Below are 15,914 nucleotides of genomic sequence, written 5' to 3'. Positions count from 1 at the left end.
TCGTGAGTAATAATGGTGCAGTGCATCTGCAGGAAACAAAGAGACAAATCTTAAAAAAAAGATTTTTTAAAAATGTAAAAAAAATAACCTAACGCAAAGATATTCACTGTAAAAAAGATAGGCGACACAGATATTCACTGTAGAAAGATACATGAGACAAAGATATTCACTGCAAAAAAAGATAGACGACACAGATATTCACTGTAGAAAGATACATGAGACAAAGATATTCACTGCACAAAGATAGACGACACAGATATGCACCGTAGAAAGATACATGACACAAAGATATTCACTGTAAAAAAGATAGACGACACAAATATATTCATTGTAGAAAGATGCATGTTTTATTTTGGATATTGGATGATAATGTATAGTGCTCGTACACACATCTTCCATCTGATGTAATGACCAGCTTCAACCACTAGATGTCGCCAGATGTTTTTTTAAAAATGTAAAAAAGAATATATAATCCTGCACTTGGTAAAAAATCTTCACAATTAACAAAATTGTATTTATTATTAAAATAATAAATCGTACACCAGTAACTTGGTAAAAAAATCTTAAAAATTAAAACAATTGTATTTATTATTAAAATAATAAATCGTACACCTGTAACTTGGTAAAAAATATTCAAAATTAAAAATATATTTTTTATTTAAAAAAATTAATAAATAAAAGGAAACTATAAGAAAAAAGAAAAAGCAATAGGGAAATAAAATAAGTAAAAATTAAGGGATAAAATAAATAAATAATATTATATTATATAAAAATAAATAGATACTTTTTATAAGAAATATACATATAAGTAATTTATATGCATAAATAAATAATAACAATAAATGCCAAAATAAAATAAAAGGCTTATAATTATTCATTCATGCATGCTTTTACATTAATGCTTTGCTCTACCCATAGTATGGATCAAACACTAACTGTGTTTTAAAACATCAATTTCTATGAGATTTCTTCCAAAAACCTACAGGAAAAAATAATATATAAAGGGAAGATATAGGAAAAAGAATAAGTAAAAATAAAGGGATAAAATAAATAAACAATATTATATAAATATACATATACAAATAAGTAACTTATATGCAAAAATACATAAATATATTTTTTTAAATACAGAAATAAATTAACTAATGTCGAAATAGAATAAAATTCTTAAAATGATTCATTCATGCATGCTTTTACATTAATGCATTGCTCTATCCATAGTGCCACACAGGGGATCAGACACTAACAGTGCTTTAAAACATCAATTTCTATGAGATTTCTTCCAAAAACCTGCAGGAAAAAAATAATATATAAAGGGAAAATATAGGAAAAAATAAAATAAATAAACAATATTATATAAATATACATATACAAATAAGTAACTTACATGCAAAAATGAATAAAGATATATTTTTTTAAATACAGAAATAAATGAACTAATGTCAAAATAAAATAAAATACTTAAAATGATTCATTCATGCATGCTTTTATAAAATGTAAAAAAAAAATAAACTCCTGCACGTTTTCTTTAGGATATTGGATGATAATGTACAGGTGCATGTGTACCTGTAGTCAGTCAGTGTGCTGGGTGATGGAGGAGGAGGCTGTGGTGTGTGTGCATGGTGTAGGGGTGGAGTCCAGACCAGACAGGCGTACTAGACTACTACTGATCCAGAATAGAGCTCAGTCTGCAGGCGAGGAGAGATCCAGGAGGTGCTGCTGTAGCTTGGCTCTACCTACCTGTCCACATTGGAGGTGAGGTAGCAGCTACAATCACCTTTATTTTACTGTGTTCCGGTGCAATGGAGGTGATGATGCAGGAGGTGGACTGCAACAGCAACAGCCTGAACGCCGAGCTGGAGGTTCGGAAGCTGCAGGAGCTGGTCCGGAAGCTGGAGCGGCAGAACGAGCAGCTGCGGACCCGGACAGGGAGCTGCTCCGGCGGCCTGCACTGCTTGCCCAGCCCGCTGCCCACGCTGCTCTGCACGGCGTCCTTGGGCTCCTTCACGCCTCCGGAGGATGCTTTCGACTACTTCCACCCTGGAGCTGCAGGGGAGGAAGAGGACGAGGAGGAGGAAGAGGAGGATTCGGTTCTGGATGAGCTGGAACTTTTGGATTTTGATTCTCTGTCCTGTTCAGATGAATCCGATGAGACATGGTAACCATTTGTTGCTTGATGTGGTGACTTAATGCATGCATGCATGTGTGATTTAGATGCTTGTCCTGTTAGTTCTTATTGTGTCTGGATGAGTCCAGCCTCCTCCTGCAACACAAAGACTCACACCTTAGTTAGCTTTAGAGAGGAGGAGAGGCCACTTGTTCTATCAGGCCTGTCATCAGGGCTGCACCAAGCTGACAGTCTCCATCAGTGCAGGACAGAAATTAATACATGCATGCTTTTACATTAATGCATTGCACTACCTATAGTGCCACACAGGGGATCAGACACTAACTGTGCTTTAAAACATCAATTTCTATGAGATTTCTTCCAAAATAGCTGCAAAAATAAATAAATAAATAATAATTATTATTATTATTATTATTATTAAATAAATAAAGGGAAAATATAAGAAAAAGAAAAAGCAATAGGGAAATAAAATAAGTAAAAATGAAGGGATAACATAAATAAATTACATTATATAAAAATAAATAGATACTTTTATAAGAAATATACATATAAGTAATTTATATGCAAAAATAAATAATAACAATATGAAATAAAATAAAAGGCTTATATAATTATTCATTCATGCATGCTTTTACATTAATGCATTGCTCTACTAGTGCCACACAGGGGATCAGACACTAACTGTGCTTTAAAACATCAATTTCTATGAAATTTCTTCCAAAAACCTGCAGAAAAAAAGAATAAATAAAGGTAAAATATAGGGAAAAGAACAAGTTAAAATAAATAAATATTATATAAAAATAATATATATTTTTTAGAAATATACATATAAGTAATGTATATGCAAAAATATAAAATATATATAAATACATTTATACAGAAATAAATTAACAATGAATGTCAAAATAAAAGAAAATGTTTGTAATTATTCATTCATGCATGCTTTTACATTAATGCATTAATCTACCCATAGTGCCACACAGGGGATCAAACACTAACTGTGCTTTAAAATATTAATTTCTATGAGATTTCATCCAAAAACCTGCAGAAAAACCATATAAAATGTCATTTATTGTGTTCTTCTACTGAAAAAGGACATTTGAGGATGTTGCAAAAGAGACAAAAGCAGGAAGTGAAATTGTGCTGGTTATGTTGCAACTTGCAGAGCTGACCTGTTGTCGTGGTGCTAAATTTAAAAATTCTTTTACCACTTGAATTGCTAAATATGATCAATAATCCCTCCAAAATACCACATTAAGACACCAAGACCTTGAGGAACACCATAGAAAAAGCCATGCTGTGATTTGGTTCCAAAAACTTTTGACATTTGGAGATTTCTGCACGTTTTTCGACGATTGGATGGCGAGCACTTGTGTTGTGTAAACTGCTCAGAAACCCCCTTATTGTCAATCTAGCTAGGAAAGACATCCATCCTCTGAATGCTCTAGGTCTCTAGTTTGTGGCTGTAAAGTTTCATGAGGCTGTGATTATCCTAGAGGTCACCACAGGTCATTTTATACAGTGATGTTGAGGAGGAATGAAATGGTTACTATGGGGACTAACATCATCCCATAAAGGTTAATCAATAAGTTGGCTGTTAGAGGTGACATTAAGGTCTTACTGTAGCGAATCACTGCAAACATTGTTGTAAAACTACAGTAAATAACATGGATGCTTATGTGCTGAGATTTACACTACAGGTGCCAGTTTATGAGCTAAAGATGAAGCAGTTTCATGCAACAGTCCTGCAGTAAATTCCTACATTTATGAAGTTATATAATATATCATTTAGAGAGGTGTTGATTCGACTTTGGAGGCTGTAGTTTGTGGCACTGTTGCATTGTTTTGCATTTCACTAAGAAGTGTTTCTAATATTCTGTCCACCCCATTTATATCTAGACTACATGCTAGAAACACAGGAGATCAAAGTTACTGCAGCACATTTGCATTCATCTTTTATTTGTCGTGTATTCACATAGCAGGCGTCTCTAGGAATAGTAACTGTTTGTGTCCCCTTCAGGTCTCACCTTTAATCTATAATTCAGATCCTTGCGTGTTGCCCGCAGAGCAGAATGGAGGCGGAGGAGGAGGGAGTTCAGGGCTGTCAGAATAATCTGATCCACTCCGTTTGAACAGAGCAGCAGCTCCTCTTCCTCATATCTGAGAGGCTTAGCATCACCTGAACTCAGGGAGGCGGGAGGAGATGAGTAGGTGGCATAAAGGAGAGATCTGTCAGGGACTACATCGAGGAATAGTCCCAACACTTTCATAACATTCAACTCCTACAAACGTGTCTACGCTGTAATGCAAACACACAGTGATATTGGTGCTAAAGTTGCATAGAAATGTCATCTGTTGCTTTGTGAAGTCATCTCTGATTGTGTTTCTATGGAAAGCTTGCATGGCTTGATTCTGAGTTCTCCAAACTCATTTATTTCTACAGTGTTGAATATTCATATAATAATAGGCTTACATTGTCTTTAAACAATCGTTTGAACTCACTCTGCGTCTCTCTCCAGGCTGTACGTGTCCTCTAAAGCCAGAGAGTCCTCAGACGAGTCCCTCACTCCTCTCCAGTGGTGCCGGCAGGCTCTGGATGGTCCCAAATCAGAGGTGGAGGCCGCCAGGAGGTCGCTGTCCCTCCGACTGGAACAAGGTACCAGACCACAGACTGTTAATGTGTGCAAGGAAAATGACTTTGTGTTGTAGTCGACAGCTAAAGAGTCGACGGTGCTAGAGACTGTTTTCATAGGGTGTTAAATTAGAACGTTGTTGTCTGAGACGAGCTAAGTGAGTGATATCACACCTTTTGATTTGTTTCCAAGCTGCTCAGAGTTCTGCTAGAAGAACAAACAGCTGTGCTTGTAAGAAAGGTTACAGCAAGAAAACACCTTTTTAGATTTCCAGTTGAACCATTTCTGGATGGACTCTTGTCTCTTTGTAGGGACAAAAACCAGGACTGTCCCTATGTCAGGGCCGCTGGGTGCTTAGTTCTGTTGTTCCCTGCTTGTCCAGTACAACCAGTGGGATACAGATGTTTGGTCCAACATGCATATTGATCCAGTAGCTGGTCGTCTCTGCAGCAGCTGATTCTTGACCAACAAACTCCAGGTTTTTGTGATGACCATTAAATTTAAAGATTTCTTTCTATTTCTTTCTATGCATTAGCCTCAATAGACCAGAATGCAATGCAGATGCAAGAATCTTTTTGGTTTTAAGGCGTACAGTTATGCACAGCCGCCACCAGTCATGCAGGAACGTACGAACATCTTACCCCGGGAATGTGCATGAACATTAATGGTTTGTAATAGCGGCATTTAACGATGTACAAGACGCGCAACAGAAGTAATACTGCCAGTAATACTGTAAGACACACAACATCGGCCATAGCAAATGATGTAATCCACCAAATCACACTGCAGGATATTCTCTTATGGATTATTAAATTCAGAGTGTCAAAAAACTGACCGCGTGCGCAAAAGTAGCCGACTAGAGGTACCGCTGCAGAGGTAAAGAAGGTATCGGCTAATTAATCAGCTTTTTCCTGCTCCAAACTATCGTTATTATATCGGCCTTTATCAGTCGACCTCCAGTGTGGATGTCTGAAGGGTGAAGGAGTTCCTCGCTGTCTAATGAACGATGCTGGAAGCGTCTCCGTGGAGTTCAGCTGGAGTTCAGTGTCGGGGTGTTTCTAATTCAGATTTGTCACGTTTCCTTGAAAAAGAGGAGAGTATTTTCTGTTTGAGACTCTTCTACGCTTTACCGAGGCCTTATTGTCATCTCTAGATGTGTCTGTTTATTTTAATTTATTACCCTCAGTCTTTCTGTGTGTTTGTCTTCCTTTGTGTTCTGTTACTCAGTCAGTCCCAGACAGCAGATTAGTTTGCAGGATGCTGCTCTCCTGCAGGCTATTTTAAACTCATGCACTCAGCTTGTAGGTGTCTTCCTGCCAGAAACACATTCGCTCACTGACTCACAACAGCACAACACAGATCCTGGCCAGGAGGAACTGTTAAAGTGTTTCTCGTCTAGACTTTATAGCTGGATGCTCTTGTTGACGTGTGGAGGAGGAAGTCTGGCACCAAAATCAACATCATTTTCCTGAGTTTCAGATGGATGTGATCAAATAAAACAAGACTGGAAGCTGTCAGAATACATAACTTGTAAACTCGTAAGTTAGGATGCAACACATGCGGACAACATTGTGAAGTCTCCACTGAAAGTCTCACACAATAAGCATGGTGAAGTTCACCTTCATCATCAGCAGGACAGTAGATCTTCTAGACTATAATCCGTCCACGTCTTGCAGCATTAAGCAGATCAGACGCGAGTCACCTGACCTGCACGTCTGCCAGGACTAATGATATCATGCACCACTGAAGAAGACGAAGTATAAACATCTGAACAGGAAGTGCGGCTGTCATGGTTACATCAACAGACTAATATCTGAAATTCAAGAATCAATATTGGTGTCCTGGTTTGTGTTCAGCGTCGTCATGGTTACCGCATGCGCCTGAATTGACTTTTTTTTTAAATAGATTTCATGTCTCGAGATTATCGACAGCCGAGCTGGAAAAAAAACAGCAGATGAGGGTTCTGATCAATCCAGCCTGTTGAAGAAATCCTCGTCTGATCGATGAGTCACCTCGGAGTGTGTGCGGACTGTGAATGGAGGCGACAGCACCCACGGGCCTTAGCTGAGCAGGCAGCTTAGCACTCTGATGAGAGGAGATGGTGCTGCGTGGGCGCGTTTGTGCATGTGAGGTCGCTTTACCAAACTAGAAAACCTAATGAATCCATTGGTACCAATGAAGGAGGCTGAATAACGCTCCAAACTTACACTAAATGTTGGCGAAGAAAACCTGGCATGGCCATTTTCAAAGGGGTCTCTTGACCTCTGATCTCAAGATATGTGAATGTGAAGGGTGCTCTGGGAACCCACGAGTCTCCCCTTTACACACATGCCCACTTTATGATAATCACATGCAGTTTGGGGCAAGTCATAGTCAAGTCAGCACACTGACACACTGACAGCTGTTGTTGCCTGTTGGGCTGCAGTTTACCATGTTATGATTTGAGCATACTGTTTTATGTTAAATGCAGTACCTGTGAGGGTTTCTGGACAATATCTGTCATTGTTTTGTGTTGTTAATTGATTTCCAATAATAAATATAGACATACATTTTGCATTAAGCAGCATATTTGCACATCCACATAGTTTTGCTTGGCTTCTATAGTTTAGGTCACAGTATTCGACCTCTGACTTTGTCTCCGTCCTCTGAAGTTGCTCCAGCTGTGCAGCGCGTTGCATCAGAGGCGGCGGTGAACATGCTGATGGTCCTGTGCATCGCTGTTAGCAGCGGGCGGAGGAATCCTCCCACCAGCTCGGCCCTGCTATCTCTCTCTCTCTCTCTGCACGGTGGAAAAACTGTGAGAGCTGTTGCCATGGAAACCGTTTACATGAAAGGAATGCACCCCCCCTCCCACCCACCCATCCTCCGTAGCTTTAAGGGGCTTATATTCACACTGACAGGTAACACAGAGAGAAATCCTCGTCCTGCATCCTCCTGCACATCTTCACTCCCGAGATATTCACATCACATCTCTACATCTATGAATAGTAACCGAGTGTGTTAGTCTGAGACACTGAGCAGCAGCAGCAGGTACAGCTGCAGTGTGTGAGCAGCTCTGTTGTGTTGAATGCAGCTTTGTCTCTTTGTGCTGAGCACGTGTGGAGCTGTTGAATAGAGCGGTTAGTGACAGTCACCACGGTGCTGGTGAGGTAACCGCTGCACAGTGCTGCCCTCTTTTCAGAGAGGCTGCTGTTGTTGTCTGTTTCTGTATTTGCATTATTGTTGTTAGAGCCAGTTTGGTGCTTTGAGGTGAGAAAGGGTCTGTTTGAAGGTTTATTTTATGTTCCTATTCTGAATAAAGGATCACGTTAGTCCTGTGCTGGATGGAAAGAATGAATGTAGTCTGCATTTGCACTGTGCATCTATGAAAGTATTTGAATATCCCTGATAGCATGAAAACGAATGTGTCGTTCAATAGCTGAAGAAGATTACAGATGAAATAGTTCATATTGGTGTTATCTGGACCTCACTCCTCACTCAGAAACCTGGTTGGATGCATTCATTATGAGGCTTTTAATGCTATAAAGGTATACATATTGTTGTTTTTAATGTTAACAAATCTAGGGCTGTCCTGAGTGCTTCGAAGCTTCGACTGTTGCCATGGTAATAGACCTTCAAATCAGTCTTCGAATGCTTTGGAGGGGGGTGTTTGTTTTTATAAATATGTAAAATAGCCCGTGAAGGAATGAATAATCCCACTTTCCGTCAACTTTTTACAGCTAGCTAAGACATAAATAATGTATAAAAGTTTTAAGATAATGATTTGTATGATTAATATCCTCCTCTGCTTGTTTCTCCTCCCTCCCTCCTCAGTGTCCAGGTGGCGTAGCTCCCTGTCCAGCCCGTCTCCCACCTCCTCCCCTGGTCCTCCTCTCAGTCGAGTGGCCGGAGTGTCGCCCATCACTTCTTCCCCATCAGCCAAACTCTGCTCCACCCCCCAGTCTGAAAGACACGGTAACTCAACACCTTCTACCTCTAGAGCAGCTCAAATACTCCTGTTATTAAACTCCAGTGTCTCCCCTCCCTCAGCTCCATCCCTGTCCTCCCCGCTCCACCCGGTCCTCCACTTGATGAGTCCTATAGCGAAGGATCTCTCCCCATTAGCTGAGAGGACTCCCACCTTCTTCCCCGCCAGCCGCAGTAAGCCTCAGCGCTGCTTTTCATACACACTTCCTGCTTTCCTCGCCTCGTACGTTACAGAACATCAAACTGAATACTCCATAATGCTTTACAGTAATCAGAATATTAATGTGCAGGTGCTGAGTACAGAACTGGGTCAGCCACGAGCTTTTTTAGATATAACTTCAACTGTGTTCTCGTGTAAGAAGTCGTGGGAGTGAGAGAATATATTTCAGCTGCAGCTTCGAGCTGGAGATGAAACTGTGCCACAGCCTTTAGTGCATTATTAGTGATGGAAAGAAATAATGTTCCAGACACAGCAGAGGGTGAAGCTGCAGGGAACTTTATGTAGTAAGTGCCACGGGGGCGTTTCATCCCGAGGCTCAATTCCATGACGGTGCTCGTCCAAACAGCATTAAAAAGTTAAAAAGCCAGGGCCTACTCATTTGCTTTTTTGTTTTTTTAGATATGTTGTTCCAAAAATAAAACTCCCTTTCATCTATCTGAACCCATTAGTGTGTCACCAATATGATATTATGTTATTCAGGAGCATAGCCACATAGCATCATGTCGTTCCAGAAACAAGTGGGGACTATTTCATTAGACATATGTTAGAAAATATGTAACATTTGGGTGAAAGATGACCCAAAAAGCCTGATAAAAGGTGCAGAAAACTTGATCACATAAGAGCAAAATGTGACAAATGTAATTAGAATAATAGTAATGATGGGGAGGATTATTTTAGTGCAGCAGATATGAGGAATATCATTAACTGGGGAGAGGTTGAAATAACCTCTCTGATAATATTTCTGCCTCACTGGAGCTTAATAGACTGTAATTCTCCGAGCAGAGTATCAGCCTCCATTAGTTTAGATCCTTCATCTCTATGTAGAGGACACTCAGAAGACTGGAGGGCTTCTCTCATTACTGAGCTACTAAAACAGCGACTGTCTCATTTGTTTAACACTGAGTCAGAAACGAGCTGGGAATATCCAGTAAGAAGAGGAGAAGTGTAAACTCACTCTGGTTTTATTTATGTGTGAAGGCCGCAGCCTCCGGCGCTGCGCCCTCAGCCCCCAGTCCTCCATGGACAGCGACCTCGGGTCCTCGGAGTTGGAGGACGACTCCATCTCTCTGGGATACAAACTGCAAGACCTCACTGACGTCCAGGTTATGGCCCGACTGCAGGAGGAGAGTAAGTTATTGACATCACACACAACACTAAACACCAAGCTGTGCACTAGTTTTATTTTGAGATAATTTCTTAAAATTTTGCACAAACATGTACTTGGATTCAAGGATGACAATTTTGGTGGTCAAAGGTCAAAGTTCCTGTGACCTCACAGAACGCGTTTTTTGCCATAACTCAAGAATTCATATCCTAATTATGACAATTTCACACAAATGTTTAAAAGGGTAAAATGACGATGTTTTGGACATAGTTAATCATGATCAATTGAAAATAAATTCTGCATTTTTATCTGTTAAATTGTACCTTAAAGGGAGATTTGTCAAGTATTTAATACTCTTATCAACATGGGAGTGGACAAATATGCTGCTTTATGCCTAATGTATGTATATATTTATAATTGGAAATCAATTAACGACACAAAACAATGACAGATATTGTCCAGAAACCCTCACAGTATCTTCACTCTAGCTTTAAAACTGAGCCCGCTACAACCTAAAAATCTCAAGTTGTGTTAATGCATTAAAGAAATTAGTGGCTTTAAAATGAATTTGCGTTGACGCGTTATTATCGCGTCAACTTTGACAGCCCTAAGAAATTACATGAACCTGTTATCAGTGTCATTCAGTAACGAGACAAGTAAAGTCAGTTCTGTTTTTAAAACCTTTCATGCTTATAAAATAATCTAGTTTAAAGTGTCTCTGTAGCCGGTGCAGATTCTAGAAGTGATGTAGTTTGGCTCTGCTTATTGAGATTTAACATGCCTAATGACAGTATTTCTGTTCCAAGAACAGACATAGTGTATAATTAAAACTCAAAATTTCAGGGAATTAGGCCCGCTGCACGCTGGCTGTATTGTTCTCTATTTTAGGTCAATGCATGGAGTGAATTGAGGGCAGAATAGACCATTTTTACAGCAGACATTTTTGACAAAAACTGAGTTTATTTTAAACGTATACCTGCATTTCAATCATAATCTCAATTATTTCAGTGTTTTATCATTATGTGCCACTTGACTTCTGTCTTTGTTCCCTCCTCTCCTAATATTTTAACATATGACACCAGATCTCAGAGCTCATCGCTACTTCAGCTTCATTAACCCGCGGAGGTGATGGTTGTGTGTGTGTGTTTGTCCTGGTTGTGTGCGTGTGTGTGTGTTTTGTACGCTGGTCCTCATGTCTCGCTTCCCCAGGTCTAAGACAGGACTACGCCAGCACGTCGTCCATCATGGCCAACCGCCGCAGCCAGAGCTTCACCTTCCAGCTCAGCCAGCTCAGCGCCGGCCCCGACCTGGAGGAGGAAGACGAGGAGGACGACGAAGACTACGGCCTCCTGCCCCCTCCGCAGCCGCGCCTCACCCGCCTACCGCACTCCCACACCTTCTCCAGTATCCGAGACTGGCGAAGAAGCACCAGCTCCCTGTCCACGCCACCTTCCACCCCATCCACTCCGCCATACCCCGCCGCTGGGTTCGCCTTTCAGCCTCAGCTCCAAGCCCAGCCCCAGGGACTGGGACTGGGACTGGGACTGGGCAGCCTCTGCGCAGCCGAGCCACATGGCTTCAGACCAGGATCAGGTGAGAAAAGACACTCTGATTTACCCACTCTACGCTGCCTGCCCTGCATCAAATGGCAGACAACCAATGTTAGCAACTAGCTGGTGGAGGAAGAGCCAGATATTTCCCTTAGGAGATGGTGGAGACCAAAACAGAGCTAAAAGGAGACTGAATATTTGATGGCGAGGAACACAACTCCAAAAACTCAATAAATATACTCAAGTATTCCAGTATTGCACCTCCATAAATATGAGGGACTCGCAAGAGATGGGCTTTTTACTAGTGTGTTTTAGTGGAAATATATAAAGAGGAATAAATAAAAGAATAAATACATTTGAAATTATAAAGACAAATAATAAATTATAAAAGAATAATTGTAAGCATTTTCTTCTTTTTTCACATTTATTTGTTCATTTATTTATGTAAAAATGTATATATATATATATTTTAAAACTATCTATTTTTGTATATAAATTACTTTTTTTGTATATTTTCTATTTATTTTTATATAATGTAATTTATTTATTTTATCTCTTTATTTTTCCTGATTCTTTTCCCAATTGTTTTTGTTTTTGCTTTTCCCTTTATTTACCCCTTATTTATTCTTTTATTTATTTCATTTTATAAGAGCTTAAACTATGGAGACATTAGAGTGCCATAAAAAAGAATAAACCTTCCTACCTAAAACTCTGAAATATACCGCTGTCCTTGCTGTCAACAGTACTAATCAGTTATCTCTTTGTTTACATGTTTTGTACGTGAAATATATCTGTGTGTATTTGTATATATGTGTACGCTGTTGGGCGTATTGTATTGGGGGGAACTTCATCGTGGCGTCCAGCCGAATATGAGAGTAAGTCGACGACGTTTTCCACTAAATTCAAAAAGCAATTCTAACCTCATAAACATTTCAAATTTGTTATTGAACATTAATCCAACTCCTCTGTTCCATTAATTCATCACTTTTAAATGTGCTTTCTGGTCATTTTTCTCATTTTGAGATGCATCCCGCCTTTGCTCTCTAATCAAGCGGCGACTGACCCACACTGATGTCCTTACAACTTAATAATAACTCAGTCTAAGCTTGTTGTACAACCACTCTTAAAGCCGTCAGACTGCCGTGTGTTCCCGTTCCCGAGACGAGAGAGAGTTTGATGGGATTAGAGTTAGGAGAGTATATCTGACTGAGGGGGTTGGAAACGGTTGTTACGGTAAATGAGATCAGCTTTATGTGGCGTTTTAAGACACAGCCAACAGCTCACAGTGTACACTATAATGGTTTACTGTGTTTATTTGTATCCTGAGACTTTAGGTCAGTAAGACAGGTCTATTTTTGCATTGTGGTGCATCTTTTAACTTCATTTATTTACATTTGTGTGTCCGTCTCTGTCAGATAAGCTGCGGAGGAGCATGCCTAACCTTGTCAGAACTCCCAGCATGCCTAGTGTGCCCATTCCAACCAATCCTAGTGCTTCCCCTTCTTTGCTTCGTAACAGCCTGAGTTTTGATTCGTCCAGTGGGCTGGCTCGCCTGCAGTCCTCCAGTAAGATACAGATTCTCTCTTTTTTAATTACTATTATGAAATACACATGCAGAAGGATCTAATTGAATCTGTTTCTCCAGTCCCCTCCCCAGGCCAGCTACAGAACAGGGTCCAAAGCGTCGGGAACTTCTCCTCATTGTCACGGCCGCCACTAAAGGCCACCGCCTACGTCAGTCCCACCATCAAGGGCTCAGCGTCCATGCCGACCTCCACCAACCTCCAGTGTCTGAACATTAGCGGCGGGGGTAACAGTGGCATCCCTATGCTCAGTAAATCTCCAGGTGGAGGGGGCACGCCCACTTCAGCGCCAAACACGCCCCGCAGCGGCCTGCCTCGCCCCGCCTCCTTTGTTGGCACCCCGACCTCCACCCCCCGCAGCAAGGTGGCCCAACCAGCACGAAGGTAACCCTTTTATTCTGTCAATCGATTAAAGTATTTAATTATTATTTAAACCTTACTAAAATACACTTTATTACTGGATTTAAATGTTTGTGCTCTCCTATAAATGTTGTCAAATATGTGTAATGTGCAGTGAGCTTATATTTGACCATTCTTTTATTATTTTTCCGTAGTTTACTGACGCCTCCAAAGAGCTTGTCCACCCTCAGTGCCCTTCGTGACAGCACCTGGAGAGACGGCTGCTACTGATGGATGGATGAACCGGTGCAGTGGAAGCCCCGCTGGCTGGGGTAACTTCACTACACCTCAACGTAAACGCTTTCCTTGGAGACATTTTAATGGGTTTGACCAAAAAAAGTACCATAAATCCTGCATAGAATAGTTCATCAAAAGGGCCAAAACTCGTGTCATCCATTCAATTCTATGCAGAATTTCTTCGGGGAAGGCGGGTTGTGTTGTGCCAAGAGGGAGTTGTTCCCTGTTGCTTATGTGCAATAAACCACTGGCTGTGGGGTCCCAGTAACCTGCTAAAGAGGGCTGCCAGTTTTTATTAAATGAGCCTCACATTACTGTATGTATTTATATATTTATTTGAAATGAAATTTCTAACTAATCAGGTGTTTTCCCTCTGGCAACAAGCGCCAACGATGCTGCTAAAAATGAATCCTGTTGGTTTGGGCACATTTGGTCTAATTTTTACGAGACATTAAAGTATGTACAAAGCTAACTATTCTGTGTGCTAATTATATATATATTGATGCAATATTATTGAATTTTAAATGTGACCAAAATGTCTGTTTACAAAGTTGTCTCACCACAGCGTCACAAAACTGTGCATATTAACACTTTAACGCCCTGTAAGGGATCTGTTCTTGTTGCACTTTGTATAAACTTGCTGATATTTTTTATGTTCTGTTTACTAATGTTTGCACTTCCTTTTACATTCGATCTTCTGGATTTAAAGGAAAAACACAAATGTTTTTTGGGGGAGATTTCACACGGCATAATGTAGCACCCTCTGTTTGTAATATTGTGTTTTTAAATGAGCGTCACCATGACACATTTCACAAAATCCTGACACTTTTGTTATTGTGATGGACTGAATGAGCGAAACGTTTTAATAAAACACACTGAATTAAAGATGAGTTTTTTTTCCTCACTACTTTATGTTGAATATAAACCTGCAACTTTTAAAGTGATTTAACACTTTTCTTTGATTTCAAACACAATTTTGAGTCATGCAAACTGGAATTAATGTTCAATTAGTAGCAACAAGCTGAGATAATACAGAGGTGATGCCACCTGGTGGTTGAACCATGGAAATATTGACTCACAGCTCAAAAGTGTACAATTTAACTTCTATGATTTGTAGAAAAATCCCAACAATTTCACACACCAGAAGTAAAGTATACTTATAATTTACATTATTAAACTCCAACGAACAATTCTGACGTAAAAAAAGATGGATGTCATGTATAACGGCAGTGGTTTGAGACCCAGCTGGCACACTTATGTTTAATTAACATACATTAAGTATTAATGCCTGAAGGATGAAAAACTACTTTAAAAGCAATAAATAAATCTATAAATAAATGCTTAAAAAATAACATGGAAATAAATACATAACTTAACTGATAAAACAATAATATGAGAATACTAAACTAAATAAATGTTTTTTATTTTTTTTTTTTTAACCTAAAGCATATACTTATAATTTAAATTATTAAATTCAAACAAACAATTCTGACATTTAAAATAAACACTGGATAACAGCAGGTGCATGTAATGTGTAAAGGTAATGGTTTAAATGAAGTATTAATGTCTGAAGGACAAAAGATTACTTTAAAATAAATAAATAAATCTATAAATACATGATGAAAAAATACCATGTAAATAAATACATAACTTAATTGATAAACCATATTAATATGTGAATACTCAAATAAATAAATGTTTTAATTGAATTTAGAAATAAATAAATGTCTTATTTATTCATTATGAATTTACTCCTATATTTACATAAATTGTACATTTATTGCACATTTAAAATTACAGACAAATACAGAATAAAATAAATTAAATTAAAATTATTTATTGTTTGAAAGCATTGAAAATTAAAAACAAACAATTAAGGATTATTAAAAAAAAGACATAATTCAAACCAAAATATTAATTGAAAAAAAATTATTAAAAAAATAATATATATATTATTTTTTTGATGAGTAATAATGTAATTTTTTACTTATTTCTCATTTTATTAAATAGTACATATTTTATATCCAAATTGTACAAATAAATCAAACTAAACTTAAAACACCCCTGTGCTCCACCCCTCTTAGTACAGTCTG

At 39.0% G+C, this 15,914-nt stretch overlaps 1 protein-coding gene across 5 annotated transcripts; it reads left to right on the top strand.

Annotated features, from left to right (window-relative positions):
* The first annotated feature begins 1,610 nt into the window (after nucleotides 1–1,610).
* On the top strand, nucleotides 1,611–14,711 carry LOC119483517 (SLAIN motif-containing protein 1-like). 5 transcript variants are annotated; one of them, XM_037761698.1, is made up of 10 exons: nucleotides 1,617–2,158; nucleotides 4,648–4,784; nucleotides 8,575–8,715; nucleotides 8,791–8,901; nucleotides 9,926–10,075; nucleotides 11,262–11,645; nucleotides 12,466–12,477; nucleotides 13,018–13,167; nucleotides 13,248–13,569; nucleotides 13,740–14,711. In XM_037761698.1, exons 1-10 carry the CDS (start codon nucleotides 1,803–1,805, stop codon nucleotides 13,813–13,815), a joined length of 1,839 nt encoding a protein of 612 aa, XP_037617626.1. In that variant the 5' UTR covers nucleotides 1,617–1,802; the 3' UTR covers nucleotides 13,816–14,711. The 5 variants fall into 5 exon arrangements, with proteins under 5 accessions (XP_037617629.1, XP_037617628.1, XP_037617626.1 ...); XM_037761702.1 differs by lacking the exon at nucleotides 8,791–8,901 and adding an exon at nucleotides 11,135–11,177 and having other exon boundaries at nucleotides 1,878–2,158; XM_037761700.1 differs by lacking the exon at nucleotides 8,791–8,901 and having other exon boundaries at nucleotides 1,615–2,158.
* Nucleotides 14,712–15,914: the final 1,203 nt, after the last annotated feature.

The sequence above is a fragment of the Sebastes umbrosus genome, chromosome 24, assembly GCF_015220745.1.
Source record: "Sebastes umbrosus isolate fSebUmb1 chromosome 24, fSebUmb1.pri, whole genome shotgun sequence".
Lineage (NCBI taxonomy): Eukaryota > Metazoa > Chordata > Actinopteri > Perciformes > Sebastidae > Sebastes > Sebastes umbrosus.
Note: the sequence above shows the minus strand (reverse complement) of the source record. Positions and strands in the feature narration are given on the sequence as shown.